Source organism: Microtus oregoni, unplaced genomic scaffold, assembly GCF_018167655.1.
Source record: "Microtus oregoni isolate MIOR12 unplaced genomic scaffold, Mior012 000020F_ref0000438, whole genome shotgun sequence".
Classification (NCBI taxonomy): Eukaryota; Metazoa; Chordata; class Mammalia; order Rodentia; family Cricetidae; genus Microtus; species Microtus oregoni.
The window spans coordinates 14,212,459-14,229,047 of record NW_024543079.1 but is presented as its reverse complement, the minus strand read 5'-3'; the positions used below and the strand labels follow the sequence as shown (position 1 = coordinate 14,229,047).

The following is a 16,589-nucleotide window of genomic DNA, read 5'->3' as shown; positions in this document are numbered from 1 at the left end:
TTCTTGGAATATATTACCAAAATTGAGTTAGCAAATAAAGGTTCAAAAAAGTTTCATAATTCTTGCCAGACAATTCTTATAGTGTTGTTACTGTATAAAAGTATCGAATTCTCTAGACAGATCTCATGTAGTGAAAGCATAGAATTAAATTTAAAAAAATCTTTGCTAGTTTTATAGGTATACTATAGCACCTTGAGTTGATTTCATTTTTATTTCCTTAATAGACTGAAGGGTGGTATAACATGTGCTTTAGCTTTCAATTTTATTGTCTTGTTCCAATATACCAAATTATTGCTGATAAGTTTCTTTATTTTCGGTCTGAAATAGTTTCTCAAAAGATAAACCCTTGGTTTTCTCTCATACCAAAATAGTCACTTTCTCTTGGCACAGGAGTAAAGTATATGCCTGTCTTTGGAAAGTTAGCAAACATGTCTTCTCAGGGAAATTCAAATCTTGATTTAGTAACCTGTGAAGTCTTGGCAAACTATTTAATGTCTCCAAGCCTTGATTTTCAAATCTATAAGAAGAAACAAAATAATGCATACCTCTTAGGGATGTAGTAAGGACTAAATAATAATACATATAAATAGCTTTAAGTAACACCTGGCACACAGGAGCACTTGTGCAAATAGCAATAAATAATTGCTAAGTGAGAATGAACAAACTAAGAGATGATCTTGGAAGACTATATGGGCAAATAATTTCTTAATTATTGATTGCCTCCTGGGTACTGGCCATTATGCTACATACTGCACGGATATGATACTTTCAAGTGTGTGTGTGTGTGTGTGTGTGTGTGTACTGGAGATAAGGCTGGGTTTAAATTCCCTATGTTAAGGCTAGTCTTGAACTCCTGATAATTCTGCCTCCACCCAAGTGCCTGGATCATAATAATGTGTGCTACTACACTCATATAGACAGCTTTGGGTATAGAAGGAACAATCTGAATTGAGATTCAGGAATAAACTGTAGGCAGGAGAATAGCAGGCAATTAGATAAGGCAGATACTGAGTCCTGGGACAGGATGGTTGTAATTTGGTCCTGTGCACATGCTAGTAACCCATCTGATGATAAATATGGTTGAGATACCTAGTGATATGTGGGCATCTTTTTTTGTTGCAGAGTTTTGGGGAAACATTGCCAAGGAATTTTATTGGAAAACCCCATGCCCTGGCCCATTCCTCCAGTACAACTTCGATGTGACCAAAGGGAAAATATTCACCGAGTGGATGAAAGGAGCAACTACCAACATCTGCTACAATGTGCTGGATCGAAATGTCCACGAGAAAAAACTTGGCGATAAAGTTGCTTTTTACTGGTAAAAATATTTATAGTCTGTGACAGATAAAAATCTCATACTTATATAGTGTTTCATAATTCACAGCACACTTTATTTTTAAATTGAAATTTTTTTAATTAATTAATTAATCAATGTGGGTGGCATGTTAAGGTCGGAGGACAACTTCAAGAGTTGGTTCTCTCATCCACACTGTGGGTCCTAGGGATTGAACTCAGATCATCAGGCTTTGGGGACAAATGCCCTTTACATGTTGATCTATCTTGCTACCCTCAACTCCTACCTCTAAATTTTTTTAAGACAGAGTCCAACTGAGAAATTCTGGTTGGTCTGGTATTTGCTATGTAGTGAAAACTGGTTTTGAACTTGTAACAACCCTCCTGCCTCAGCCTGTTAGCCGATGGAATTACAGTTGTTTGCCATCCACACTGGACTGTCATGAAGTACTGTAAATTCTATCAACTTACTTGATCCTTACATCACCCAAGAAAAGTAAGCAAAAATCAGTGATTTGATATTTCAGTAAGGAATAATGCATCAAGAAAATTAGTTTCTTTAGATCACACAATCTCTAGTGACAGAGTCACCATGAAATGAAGTGGCCCTCCTGTTCTTGGTTTGTGGTTGGAGGTGAGAAGAGTGGGTATATAGAAGAGAAAGGGACTAGGTTGCTTTTTTTTTTCATTCTTGCTTTGGAACAAAAAATGAATGTTAAGATTTTCACCAGGTCTATCATTGTTATCATTACCTTTTATTGAGTTAAGGGTTAGATACTATGTTTAGGAGCTGAAGAAATACCCTATTTGATGCTCACAGTAATGACAAAAGCCACTATGCCTGGCAAGATTTCTTCTTTTCTTTTTCTTTTTGGTTTTTCAAGATAGTTTCTCAGTGTAGTTCTGGCTGAACTGGAACCAACAATATAGACCAGGCTGGCCTCGAATTCAGAGATCTACCTGCCTCTGCCTCCTGAGTGAAGGAATTAAAGGTGTGTGCCACCACCACCCGGGAACCTGACAAGATTTATTTTTAAATTAAATGTTTTGTTAATTTGTTGATCCTTTCTTACAATAATATTCAACTCCATCCTCCCCGTTTCCTCCTAGATCTACCTTCACACAACTACCCCCTCAAACTTGTCTGTGTTGGAGCCCTGATGTATGTTAATACTCTTTCTAAGAACCAGTGTTCAATGGAACACCAATTTGGGAAGCACTGCATTGTATAATCTACAAAGTTACTTCCAATGCAAAATTCTATAACTTTGTGGTAAGACAGTATTATTTGGCTTTTACATGATCACTTGTTCAACAAGAATTTTTAAAGATACTGGGTACTGAAGAGAGATGGCTCAATGGTTAAGAAAGCATACTGCTCTTGTAGAAGACCCAAGTTTATTTCCCAGAACCCACACTGGGCAGTTTAAACCACCTATAATTCCGGCTCCAGGGAATCTGATGCCCTCTTGTAGATGCCACAGGCACCTGCACTCTCTGTCTTTCTCTGCCTCTGTCTCTGCCTCTCTCTGTCTATGTCTGTCTGTCTGTCTGTCTCTCTCTCTCTCTCTCTCACGCTTAATAATAAAAAATTGTAAAAAAAAGATTGGATATTCAGCCTTGTATCAGGTGTTATTAAATAAGGTGATATCAACTGGACAATTAATTTTCAATTCTTTTATGCTTATAGTCAACTATGAATGGACTGCACTTGTTCTAATAAGATAAAGTGCAAATATGCTAGATATAGAGCTGCTTCCCTTGTTGAGCCCATGTTTATAAATATTCTTACACTGCTTTCTCTTCCTTCTCTTTCTTTTCTTCCTCTGATGCTGCTGCTTTTTGTGGTCTTGGGGATTAAACTTTTGCACATTGCACATGCTAAGCAACTGCTCTACCACTGAGCTACACGCCCTGCCCCATTCTAGTCTTTTTTTAGAGGTCAGCTTGCCAGGAGCAGATCTTCCTTCCTTCCTTCCGTTCTTCCTTCCTTCCTTCCTTCCTTCCTTCCTTCCTTCCTTTAGATTTATTTATTATGTATACAGTGTTCTGTCTGCATGTATATTTGCAGGCCAGAAGAGGGTACCAGATCTCATTACAGATGGCTGTGAGCCCACATGTGGTTGCTGGGAACTGAACTCAGGACTTCTGGAAGAGCAGTCAGTGCTCTTAACCTCTGAGCCATCTCTCCAGCCCCCATTCTAGTTGCTTTAAAAGGAGAGATTGGCTTCCTTTTATCATAGATGAGAATTTAAATCTCAAACACTCTTCTAACTTCTCCCTTTCACTAAAGATAATTTTTGAATAATTAAATTCAAACCACAGTCTTTATAAGAGTAGTAAATGTATTATCATGGCTTTTTCTCTAGGGTCTCCCATATCTCAGACTAGCCTCAGTAACTATGTAGCTGAGGATGGCCATGAAATTCTGATCCTCTGCCTCCACCTCCCTCTACCGACGACTGGATCGTAGACCTGTACTACCATGCCCAGTTTACGCTGAGGACTTGTACGTGGCAGGAAAAGTGTCCCACCAATGGAGCTATGTCCCGGCTTTTCATTTCCTGTACAGATTTTTTTTTGTTTTTTTCTGGAGTCATTAGTTGCCTCCCATCTTTTCCTTGTACTATTTGCTTTAGTAATGTACTCAGAATGTCCCAAAATTTCTTACATGTATATTCTAGAACCTTCTTTCTCTCCCCCAAGTCTTCTATGTTAAGGTCCACCTTTACTTTTTTTTTTTATTGATGCTTTAAACAACAAAATTTTTAGTGATTTTTTTTTTGGTAGTGCTAGTATTTGAGCCCAGGCTTGTGATATATATATATATATATATATATATATATATATATATGTATATGTATTGCAAGAGGGTCTTTACTATGTAGTCCAGGCTGCTGTGGAATTCATTATGTGACCCAGTTTGATCTCAAACTCATGGCAATCCTCCTGCCTCAGCCCGGATACTGAGATTACAGGCATGAGTCGTTATATCTGGCAAGCCTTCTTTTTGTATCGCTTTCTTCTCAGCTCAAATAGTGTCATTTAATGAATGCAGTACTATTAGCATACCACATTTGCAGTTCCCGTCTTGTCTTGGGACATATATATGCACAAGGAAAATAGCCCTCTCAAGAGCATGCTGCAGCTAAAAGCATGCTATAGTTAGCTAAAATAAAACTGCCACAAGGAAGAATTTGGCCTTTTACTTCAGCTTGGCACATAATAAATGTTTATGGAATGATATTATTTTTAGAATTGTATGTGACTGTTAGAGTCCACATAGGTCAACTTTCTCTATAGATTAGCAGATCTAAGATCAGCTAGAAAGGGAAAGTGATTTCCCTCAGGGTTATATACTAATTTGAAGATAAAACAGATACTAATCTCCAGATAGTTTTACTTCTAGTCAACTATTCTTTCCTTTAATAAGATACTGCCTCATTCAAGGAGTCCAACACTAGGCTGTGACAGATGAAAAGAGAAATTGGCCGTGTTAGTTAAATTAATTTATTTTCAAATTGAAATTTAAAAGACAGATAAGTTTGTTAAATTTAACATTATAGGGTTTTCATTCTATTTGGGGAGGCCAAATAGTTATTTAAAATTGCTGTCACCAAAAAGCAAACAAAAAAATTAAACAGCAGCAACTCAGGAGGTAGAGGCAAAAAGATCAGAAGTTCAAGGCCAAACATGGCTACATAGAGGGTTTGAAGCCAGCCTGGGTTGCATGAGAACCTAGTTCCAAATACCCAGAGCAGAAAATAAAATATACTTAAAATAGCTTTTATATTATGGAGTTGTCAACTGAATAAGATTAATAGGATAACAAACTCATCTCCAATATACTGGCATGGTGAAAGAGCTTACTAGATATTAAACACTATTACTATATATTTGGATGGTAAAAACACCAAGTCTCACCAAGTGGTCAGCTCTGAAACTATATCCATAAAGCAATACTAAACAGTCTCAACAGGTTGTATTTATATATTTATTCACATATATAAAATAATAATTTTTTTAAAGAGACTATGAATTTGAGAGAGAGTAAAGAGAGGATTTGGGAGGGGGTTGGATGGAGTATAAATATGTAATTATACTTTAATTTTTTTTTTTTTGATTTTTCGAGACAGGGTTTCTCCGTAGCTTTTGGTTCCTGTCCTGGAACTAGCTCTTGTAGACCAGGCTGGCCTCGAACTCACAGAGATCCGCCTGCCTCTGCCTCCCGAGTGCTGGGATTAAAGGCGTGCACCACCACCGCCCGGCTTTATACTTTAATTTTTTAAAGTGCAAAAAATAAAAATAATTTGGATCAGAAACAAAACAAAACTCATCAAGTCTCTTTAGACTAAAAGGTTTATGCAAGGAACAATTTATTTCTTCAACAAATACTTCTTGAGGACTTACTGTATACCAGGCACTGTTCTGAGCAAAACCCAAAATTCTTTTTTTATGCAATGTAAAGAGACAGACAGTAAACCAACAAAATAAGACAAATGGGAGTTGAGGAGATAGCTCAGTTAGGGCTTCCCTTACAGGTTGTGGACTTGAATCCAGTCCTCAGAACATGCACACAAACATGCAGACACATAAATGTACCAGGCAGTGACAGATGTTCTATAAAAATGCAGATCACTGGGAAAGGGATGACAGTGCAGAATGGGGCTGGAAAAGGAAGATCCTTGCATAGTGACATCACTTGGGCAGAGATTTGAAAGAAATGATGCAGTATGCCATGCAGATAATGTGAGTAGGGGGAGAAACGTTCCAGACAGATGGAAGAGCAAGCATGTGCGGATGCTCGGTGTGTTTGGAGACAGGTGAGATGAGGGATGGGGAAACACTGAGGCCCATAGACTGCTGGATCATTTAAAATAATGAAAGTCAATGTCGAGTGTGGCTTTTTGTGCATGGTGAAACGAGAATGCACTAGACAATCATGAGCAATGACTTGGATTGTACTTAGGACCTCGATTTTAAATTGAGAATAAAAAGTCGAAGCTGTGAGACCAGTTACAAGGTTGGAATCTAGGTGAGCCATGGTAACTTAGGAATCGTGGCAGTGTGAAGGTGGTTAAAAGTGCTCAAAATCTGCATCTATTTTGAATCCAGAGTCCATGGAATTTGCCTCCCTGGGAGGTTCTAAAGATCTAGCAGCCTGCTTAATGCAACACTTCTTTGATAGCAGATAAGGTTCAGGAATGGGAGATCACTACTCTCAAGATATGTCAAAAATATTCTTATAAAGAAAAATGATGTGGCCGCAGCTAGATTTAAGAATGTTAATCTAGAGCTGGGAGAGGTGGCACAAACACTCACATCTGAGCAGTGGAAGGAGCACCAAGAGCTTGAGGCCAGCCTCAGCTACACTTGCTGGCTTAAGAAGGCCCCGTTAAGAAGAGCTAATGCTTAATCTAGCCATCCTAGTTTTTATCTGGATTTCTTTTACTTCCACTTAAATTATGAATATACTGATTACAACTTCAAAATTCCACATCTAGGGTCTTTGAACTCTAATTTCTTCGAACGTTTTCCTTTAGGATCACTTTTATTGTCCATGGATTCTCCCTGCTCCTCACATTCTAACACTGTCCCTAAACATTAATGAGTTCAAATCAGATCCATTCCTTAAGTTATCATACTCAAGAAACATCCCTATAGGATATGCTATATGGAAGACAAAAGAAATTATTGGGTCTTTCATATTTTTGTTAACTGTCTTGTAGTTCCTTTTGACAAACCTGGAAACAATCCTGTAAACAAATTAAAACCAGAGTCACTCTGCAAGGTGTTTCTAATAATGTTTGGCTACTGGAGGAAGCCCATCAACAGAGACATGAACAATTCTTACCTCCTTAAGTCTTAGTTTTCCAATCTGTGGAATGGGAATAATAACGGTTCTATCACAGATTGTTGTAAGAAGCCACTGGGGAATCTTCGTAGGCGCACAGCTAGAAGCCCAGACCCACATTACACTGTTTCCTTTCCCGTGCTCCTAGGGATTCTGATATGTGTGTGTGGGAACTTGCTGAGTTCATGGGAGATCTTTGATCTACTAAAGTGTTCTTGTTGTTCTATGGATGAGGTAATACTGATTCACATTCTCTGGTTCCTCACATGATACAGCTTCCTATAACCCTAAGATCCCTCATAGTCCAGCTGTGGTCTCCCTCACACATCACATGGCTGCCATGCTTTGACTTTTCAAGTCCACGATGATATTAGCTACTCAGGCGGCTGTGCTTGACAGCTCAGCTTCTACTGCTTTCCCTGATTCCTAGGGCTGACTGATAGACTGATTCTTCTACAGCTTTCCCTGATTCCTAGGGCTGACTGACAGACTGATTCTTTTCTTGTCTCTTTTCCTTAGAAATAGGGTCTTGTGTAGCCCTGACTGGGAAATCCTCCTGTCTCAGCCACCTAAGTGCCAAGAGTACAGGTATGTGCCAGCACACCTAGCTATAAATTTCTCCATTTTTTATAATAATAAACTACGTCTCCCATTTGCTGCACTTACGTATTTGTTCCATTTTTTTTAACCTGGTTCGTAGCATTTGACAGATGAGGGACTTGTGGCTCAGACTTGGCCAGGGTCTTACAGTAATTATAACTTATTCTAGACAGGAAGACAGTTTACATTCCTTCCTCCAGACACCATGCTTCTACCTTCACAGCCTTTGCTTTTTGACACGTGGCCATTTGTCTAGTCGGTAGTTTATTAGAGGGTATAGGGCTTCTTTTGGAAGTGTCAACTACTGTTTGTAACGCCAAAGATGTTAAGGTGCAAGCTTAATAAAGTAGTATCTTTTCCTTAACTGAGATATGCTCACTCATTAAATAATTTTCCACGGAATATGTGCAAAATATAGTCTACATAGTAACTTAACTTGGGAACAAGCTTAGGGCAATACATATGGGATCAGCAGAGAGCCACTTTTATAGTTCAGGAAAGAGTTGACAGTAATGATAATGGTAGAAGTCAGGGAAATGGTCAGGTTTTATCTATTATGAAGGCCAAGCCAATAGACTTTACATTGGCTTGAGATAGTATCTAAGAGAATGAAGTAAAAGAGTATCTCCATGAAGAACCTGCGATATGGCTCAGCAGGTAGTGGAGCTTGCCACCAAGTCTGATTACCTGAGTTTGATGCCCAGAACCCACAACTTGTCTTCTGACTTCCATACATATACTGTGGCATGCATACATGTACACATACACAATGCATAAAAAAAAGTAAATGTAAAAAATACATAGAAAAAGAATATCTCCAAGGAGCTAAATATGGTATCATATGTATAATCCCAGCACTCTGGGACAGGATTATGAGCTGGAACAGGATTATGAGGATAAGCTACATAGAGCAACTATGTTTCAATAAAAATAAACAACAAAAAGACACATCTCTTAAGTTTTTTCCCCATCTGTCTTATCAACAGGAAAAAATGGAATTTCCATTATTCTATATGGATAAGATACTTGAGGGATGCCGGGTGGTGGTGGCACACACCTTTAATCCCAGCACTCAGGAGGCAGAAGCAGCCAGATCTCTGTGAGTTCGAGGCCAGCATGGTCTACAAGAGCTAGTTCCAGGACAGGTTCCAAAGTTCCAGAGAAACCCTGTCTCAGAGGGAGAAGTTCTGGGAAAAAGACCAGGACTTTTTTGTTTCATCTACAAACACACAAATTGCAGTTGTGACAAGTGCTAGCAAGTCATGGAAGGGTTCAAGAATGGATATGACAAGCCAGATTTATATTCTGAAAGAAAAAAAAAACATTCTTTTGATCATTAGTATAGCTGGTGGTAGTGGTGCACGCCTTTAATCCCAGGCAGAGGCCGGGATTAAACTCTGTGAGTTCAAGCCAACCTGGTCTACAAGAACTAGTTCCAGGACAACTAGAACTGCACAGAGGATCCCTGTCTCAAAAACAAAACAACAACAACAAAAGATAAGTCCATCCTGAGGATTTGTAGGTAGAGGCCCTAGTTGTTTTGGGATCGTTAACAAATAATGACATCCTTCTTGAGGCTTAGTTTTCTTACCTTTCAAAAGGGATAGCAAATCTTGTCAGTCTCAAAAGTTTTTAAGGGAGCCAAGTCTGGTGGCACAGGCCAGCAATCTACTCAAGAGACGTAGGCAGTAGAATTGAGAGTTCAAGGCCTGCTGTGCTGTAGAATTAAGTTTCAGTACAATCTGGGAGGCTTATTGAGATGTAATCTCAAAATAAAAAATAAGTAAGAAGGTTAGGACTATAGCTCAGTGGTCGGGTGCTCTTATGTGGGTCCTAGGTTCAGTCACCAGTACCATCAACCAAACCAAACCAAACCAAATCAAACCAAAAGAACTGCCACAAGGATTAGCTGGAGTTAAAAAATAAACATTATGACAATTAGAAAAATATCAAATTTATAGAAAAGTTGCAAATACAATACAAATAACCTTTCCCTAAACAATTTGAGAGTAAGATAAACAAGAACTTTTTCCTCTCTTACTAATACAACTCCCGAAACAAGGAAATCAATATTCATGTATTACTTGCCACCTAACCCTTGGACTCCATTGCCACTTTGTGGAAATTGTTCCAGTACTGTCCTTTATAGCAAGAGGGCTGAGCTAAATAGAATTAACATATGACATACAATATTAAAATATAATATATGGCTGCTATGTCTTTTTAGTTTTCTTTAGTCTAGAGTAGTCCTTTAGTCTTGACTATCATGGTTTTATAAGACTATCTTTTCACTCTTAAGAGCCAACAAAATGTAACCTACACACTAAATTGGTTGCTATTTATTGCATACCAGTGAATATTAAGTTAGAGACTCTTAAATAAGGTATCTAGATTTAGTGAACATCTATCCTTAAATACCGCTCTAGCACCAGGTTTTAAACTTTTTGATATTCATAGGTAAGTTTCAGATGCTACAGTACATATTTAGGTGATAAGCAAGAGAAATCAGGGCTTTGTCCTCATGGGGCTTCCATGATTGTCAGCTGTGATCTTCTTTTAAAAAAGAATGAATTGTTAGGATCAATGTGAAAAAAAGGAAACAAAGAAATATAAAAAAAGAAAATTATTTCAAGTGGGGATGTGGAGGGCATGTCTCCAGGAGCAAACAACTCTACATGTCTCCCATGATTCTTGACGATGCCAAGGACTGTCTTTATTTTACATTAATTAACTAATTAATTAGTTTGTTTAGTGTGTCTGTGTGTGTGAAGGCCAAAAGACTATTTGTCGAAGGCAGTTCTTTTTTTCCACCATGAGGGTTCTAAGAATTGAACTCAGCTCGGCAGGTATGGCAGCAAGCACCCTTACTCGTTGAGCTCTCTCACCAGCCACCAAGGACTGTTCAAGTTGGCATATGAGGTCTTCCTTGCTTGAGGTTGTGAGTCTTTCAGGAAATTGTGAAGCAGTTGAAAAGATCATGTTAAATGCGTTTTTGGCCACAGTTCAAGTTCAAAGTAGGTGGGTGTGTTCTTGACTTCCCACAGTGCTTTTAGAGGTTTTCAGAAGAGTGATTTCTCCATGCTCATTTGGTGTAATGGGGTAAATGGTCTGGAATTCAAATCCTACTCACAGGCTTACATTTAATCCCCTGTGTGACTCTTCCTCTGGACGTGTAACTTTAAAGTGGGAATAGTAATACTTGTCTACCTGCTGCTAGGGAGCTGTGAGGATCAGGTTGAGGGTGACCTTTTAAGCCGCTTTACACTGTGGCCCTGTGGGGAGAGAGATGCACCTGTGTTGACTCACTTAACATGTGAGCAGGTATGGCATTACTTTTCTTTGATCTTTTTTTTTTGGAGTGTTTTTTTTTTATTGAGAAAAAAATTTCCGCCTCCTCCCAGCCTCCCACTCCTCTCCCCCTCCCCTCACTCCTCTCCCCCTCCCCCCACTCCTCTCCCCCTCCCTCTCAAGTCTGAAGAGCAGTCAGGGTTCCCTGCCCTGTGGAAAGTCCAAAGTCCTCCCCCCTCCGTCCTGGTCTAGGAAGGTGAACATCTAAATTGGCTAGGCTCCCACAAAGCCAGAACATGTAGTAGGATCAAAACCCAGTGCCATTGTCCTTGGCTTCTCAGCAGCCCTCATTGTCCGCCATATTCAGAGAGTCCGGTTTTATCCCCTGCTTTTTCAGTCACAGTCCAGCTGGCCTTGGTGAGCTCCCAATAGATCAGCCCCACTGTCTCCGTCGGTGGGTGCACCCCTCTTGGTCCTGACTTCCTTGCTCATCTTCTCCCTCCTTCTGTTCCTCATTGGGACTTTGGGAGCTCAGTCCAGTGCTTTTCTTTGATCTTTATATCGGCTAAGTTTTCCCTCTACCCCCTGTAAGCATGTATTCAATTTCTGGGTAGGTTTCATACTTTGGATCTTCCATGAATGAGCCCACAGATCCACTGTAGAAACTCAGGCACATTTGTTGACTTGACTCCAAATTCTGCTTGTTTCCATCCTTCCTGTGTCTACAGATTTTCTTTGAAACTGAGTTAAAGAATTTAGAGAATTGAAAATAATCAACAAATTTAAGATATACTAGCGATTATCCTGTCTAACACCAGCCTTTCCCCTCTTTCAACTCTCTTTTTTATTTATTTATTTATTTATTTATTTATTTATTTATTTATTATGTATACAATATTCTGTCTGTGTGTGTATGCCTGCAGGCCAGATGGTTATGAGCCACCATGTGGTTGCTGGGAATTGAACTCAGGACCTTTGGAAGAGCATGCAATGCTCTTAACCTCTGAGCCATCTCTCCAGCCCCCTCTTTCAACTCTCTTTTTCCATGTTTTATTTCACAGAGGAAAAAAATTAGAGTCTGAGTTTGTGTAAATTCATATACTGAATTAGGGATAAACAGTAAATCTAGGTCTAGTAACACTGTATTCAGAACCAGGGGATCTTCATTGTTCCATGCAAATATAAGCACTTGAAAATCTTGTTAGAAGTCTAAGACTCCATCCCAGCCTATTATTTATTTTTATTTTATATGTATAGGTTTTCAGCCCAAATTGTTTATACATGAACCTTATCTGTGCAGTAGCTGTGGAGGGCAGAAGAGGGTTCAGATACCCTGGAACTGGACTCACAGATGGTTGTGAACAGCCATGTAAATGCTGGGAACAGAACCGGGTCCTCAGGAAGAGCAGATAGTGCTCTTTAGTGCTAAGCCCTATCTCTAGTTTTGTTAACCTATTTAATCACAATCTCTAGGAAATAAAATCCCTGAATCTATTTTTATAAGCTTCTCAAATAGTTGTTATATATGAATAGAGTGCCCCTGAAAATTTTTTCAGCACTGAGGTTATAGACCAGTTGAAAGCATATACCTAGGATAGGTGAGGCACAGGGTTCAACTACCTTCATAATAATGTGTAGGATAGAAAACTGGCATTTTTTAAAACACAGGAGAAAGGGTAATTGTGAAATAGAGTGGGAAAATAAAATCCTCTCCAGATTTCCTAAATAGATCAATGTTAGGAAAGATGACATACAGAAATTGAGGAACTCAATTTTTAGTCTCTTAAAATTTTCTTGGCTGTGCATTAGTGGTACCAAGGAGGCAGAAGCAGGCAAATCTCTCTGAGTTTGAATTTCTTCAACCATACAGTTTTCAGGATTTTAACATACTGATTTTCTTCCATGCCTTTCCTCCCTGGTTTTGGAAACATTTCCTTTTGGAAAAGGCCATGTTATTTAAGAAGAAAATGTTTTGAATAGCAATTTATAGAATATCATGCTGCAGTGTCTAATGTGATAACTGCTAACCACATGTTATTTTATATTTGAAGTAAGATTAAATGAAAGAAAACTTTGTTTTTCACTCACACACACACCATATAGAACTATCACATATAGTGTGATATATGTGATATCACATATAGTGATCATTATATGTGATAGTTCTCTATGGCTAATGGCTACTATGTTGGACAGCAGTACTTTAGAATAATGTAATCTGCTTGGGAACCCCAAGGCCATCACTTACTATTCCTGTGCCTTAGGGTAAGTTAAAACGATAGATGTCAAAAGGCTCCATTCTTCTTTAACCTTTCTGGTGATTTCTGTATTCAGTTTTGGAGGTATGCCTCCCTCTGCCTCTCTTTCAGCCTTCTGCTGCAGTGAGAGCAGGAGTACCCACGGGGAACATTAGGTGCTAATTTGTCAAAGGATGTTGTTTCCACTTTCTACTCCCTTAGTGGAAGGAGAAAATGACCTGAGGCTGTGCTTACATCAGAGTTCCTAACATTTGTGCAATGCTTTACGGGTCATAGAACTCTTTCACATTATTCCTTCATTTTTATAGTTTCAAAGAATTCTTTTTCTGTTTTTCAAGACAGGGTTTCTCTGTACAGCAGCCTTGGAACTGGAACTCACTTTATAGACCCAGCTGGCCTCAAACTCAGAGATCCACCTGCATCCTGAGTACTGGGAATAAGGGCGTGTGCCACCACACCCAGCTCAAGTATTCCTATTCTGCCAGGCACATAATGTTGTAATGTTATGTATGTAATTCCCAGAGGTTGAGGCCAGTTTGGGTTAGTTTGAAACTTGATTGCCAAAGACTAAAGTTTGGACAAGTAACTCAGTTCTTTTGCCTAACTCAGAACATTTGCCTAACATGTACAAGGCCCTGAGTTTGATTACCAATACTACTCAAATAAAATAAAGTAAAAAACAATTTGGAAGGCCATAAAGTTAATTTTAATAATCTTCATGGATATAAATTATATGGGGGAATTTGTAAAGTGAGAAGTCCAAGATCGTTGTGGTGGCACACACCTTGTAATCCCAGTATTCATTGGAGAATTACCGGGAGTTTGAGGCCAGATGAGTTACATAGCAAGATTCTGTCTCAAATGCCAAACTCTAACAAAAAAATACCAATGCTACATTCTCTGAAGAAGCATCTAGTACAAATAGGTACATAGTTTCACTGAACAATCCTATTCTTTTTTTAAATATTTTTATGATTTATTTTTTTTTATGTGCATTGGTGTGAAGGTGTCAGATTCTCTGGAACTAGATCTTCAGACAGTTTTGAGCTGCCACGTGGGTGCTGAGAATTGAACCCAGGTCCTCTGGAAGAGCAGTCAGTGCTCTTAACCACTGAGCCATCTCTCCAGCCCCAACAATCCTATTCTTGTGTGTGTTTAGGGAGGGTGTCTTAGAATCTGCTTTATTAGCATTATTTGAATATACTTTGAGAAAGGCTGATTTTGCTTGGTTCTCATGACAGAAATTGATTTTTAGTATCTGTGCAAATCTCAGATTCTATGTGTTACCTCCGGGGTTAGAAAGTTCCCAAAGGAGCACATTCTGTCTTTGGATACCTCTGACAGAAAGACTTTCTGTATACCCAGCTCTCTAAAGAGACTTAACTATTCCACTTATAGTTACATAGTGCTAACCCGCTTCATTCCCATAATAATCTTTCAGAATTATTAGTTCATCCAGAAAAAAAATTTAAGTACCTACTATTGAAAAAAGGTTCTGTGCAAGACACTGGGGATTTAGCAGTGAATAAGACCATCTTGGCCTCTGCCTTCAGGAGCTAGGGGAAACAGCCAATTTTCTTTCATTGATTGTTATTAGTTTTGGTGTGTGTGTTTCACGTGTGTGTAGGTAGGTATGGAGGCAAGAAGTTGACATTGGGTGTCTTTTTCTCTGTTGCTATCTTATTTTTTGAGACAGGCTCACATATTGAAGCTGGAGCTCACCAATCCAGTAAAACTAGCCAGCCTACAAGGCACAGAGATCTGCATCTCTTTGGCTCTCCAGCGCGGGTATTTCAGACACAGGCTGCTACACCCAGCATTATTGGGGGCTGGGGATCCCCGCACAGATTCTCATGCTTGTGCAGTAAGCACTTTCTCAACTGAGCTTCCTGGCCCTAAAACAGCCAAATTTAAAAGCAAGTCACAGAAGTGCAACTTGAGAAAAACACAGAGAAAACAGGTAGAATGTGATGATAAAACCAGAAGGGATGGTGCTGTTAGGATGAGTAGAGGAAATCTCACCTGGTAGCTGACATTAAACTGAGGTCTAGCATAAGCTAGAACAATCCAAAGAACTACAGGAAGCTAGTGAGTGAACATGGGGTGTTCTGTTTATCAGAAGCTGGTGTGTTTGGAGCCTTAGGAAGCAGACGAGGAGAACGGCACAAGATGAGGTAGAGGAAGATGCAAGGTTTAGAAGTTTGGTTTTTCTTCATTATGTAATGGAACCTATTGATGAGTTTTAGGTGGGAGACTCTGTGGTCTGATTTATGTTTTTAATTGAGCATTCTGAATGGTGTAGATAAAAGGGGGCAAGAGTAAAATGGGAGACTGTGTGGAGTCCATTATGGTCATCCAGGAAACTAATGAAAGTGGGTGTAACTAGGTGAAGGCAACAGAGGTAGAATTATCTCAAAGTGGCTAGGGCATCCCTCAATGGCTTCTTCCCCCAAGATTAACATCTGGCTAGTGCTCCTCTCATAAGAGGTTGGAGGATCTTAGTGCATGCTGGGCAAGTACCTGGGCCTGCCGCTCACCTTTCTCCCAGTCCTTTGGCCCTATTTCAGGCTTTACTTGTAGTTGTAAGGTATTAAAATCTCCAATCTGATGCCTTTCTTCTGATAGTAAGAAAGGATCTCTAGTCTTCTCTGTTGTTAATCACTTAACAGCCTTCTGATGCTTTGACTATGACCTTGAGTACCCTATTGTGCTGACCTTAGTTGGAAGAGGCAGAGAACTAACATGACCCTTGCCCTCTGGGTGCAATAGGAAAAATAAGACCCATATAAATGCAGTACAAGGTTGTATGTGTCAGGGAATCACAGGAAAATGAAGTGAATGGCACTGGAAGGGTGAAAGACTTTTCAGTTTGGGGGTTAGATAAGGGAAAGGGAAACTATGAATGATCTCATGGAGGATGTTCATTTTGAAGGATAGGAGTGTTCTTCCATGGAATAGTCAAGGATAGCTTCACTGAAAAAGCAATGTTTCCTGTAATTCCAGCACTTAGGAGGCTGAGGCAAGAGGATTGCTGTGTGTTTGAGGCCAGCCCAGGCTACATAGTGGTTCACCCCAGCTTGGGCTACAGAGTGATACCCAGTCTAAAAATAAATAAAACAAGCCAATATTTCATCAGTGCCTTGAAGAGAAAGAGCAAGCCACGTGGGCATCTTGAGGAACAGTGCTACAAGTGAAGGGTGAGGATTCTGGGGATGAGTGTGTTTGCCAAGCACTAAGGCAGTCGAGTGTATGGAGCAGGAGGGAACAGGAGAGGAAGCCAGAACAAGAACATGTGA

General features: G+C 39.4%; 1 protein-coding gene across 1 annotated transcript in view; it reads left to right on the top strand.

Annotated features, from left to right (window-relative positions):
* Positions 1-16,589, top strand: part of Acss2 (acyl-CoA synthetase short chain family member 2) — a 40,949-nt gene that overhangs the window by 3,564 nt on the left and 20,796 nt on the right. The window contains exon 2 of the mRNA XM_041670275.1: positions 1,123-1,318. Within this exon, the coding sequence (XP_041526209.1) occupies positions 1,123-1,318 (196 nt within the window). The remainder of the gene's footprint in view (positions 1-1,122; positions 1,319-16,589) is intronic.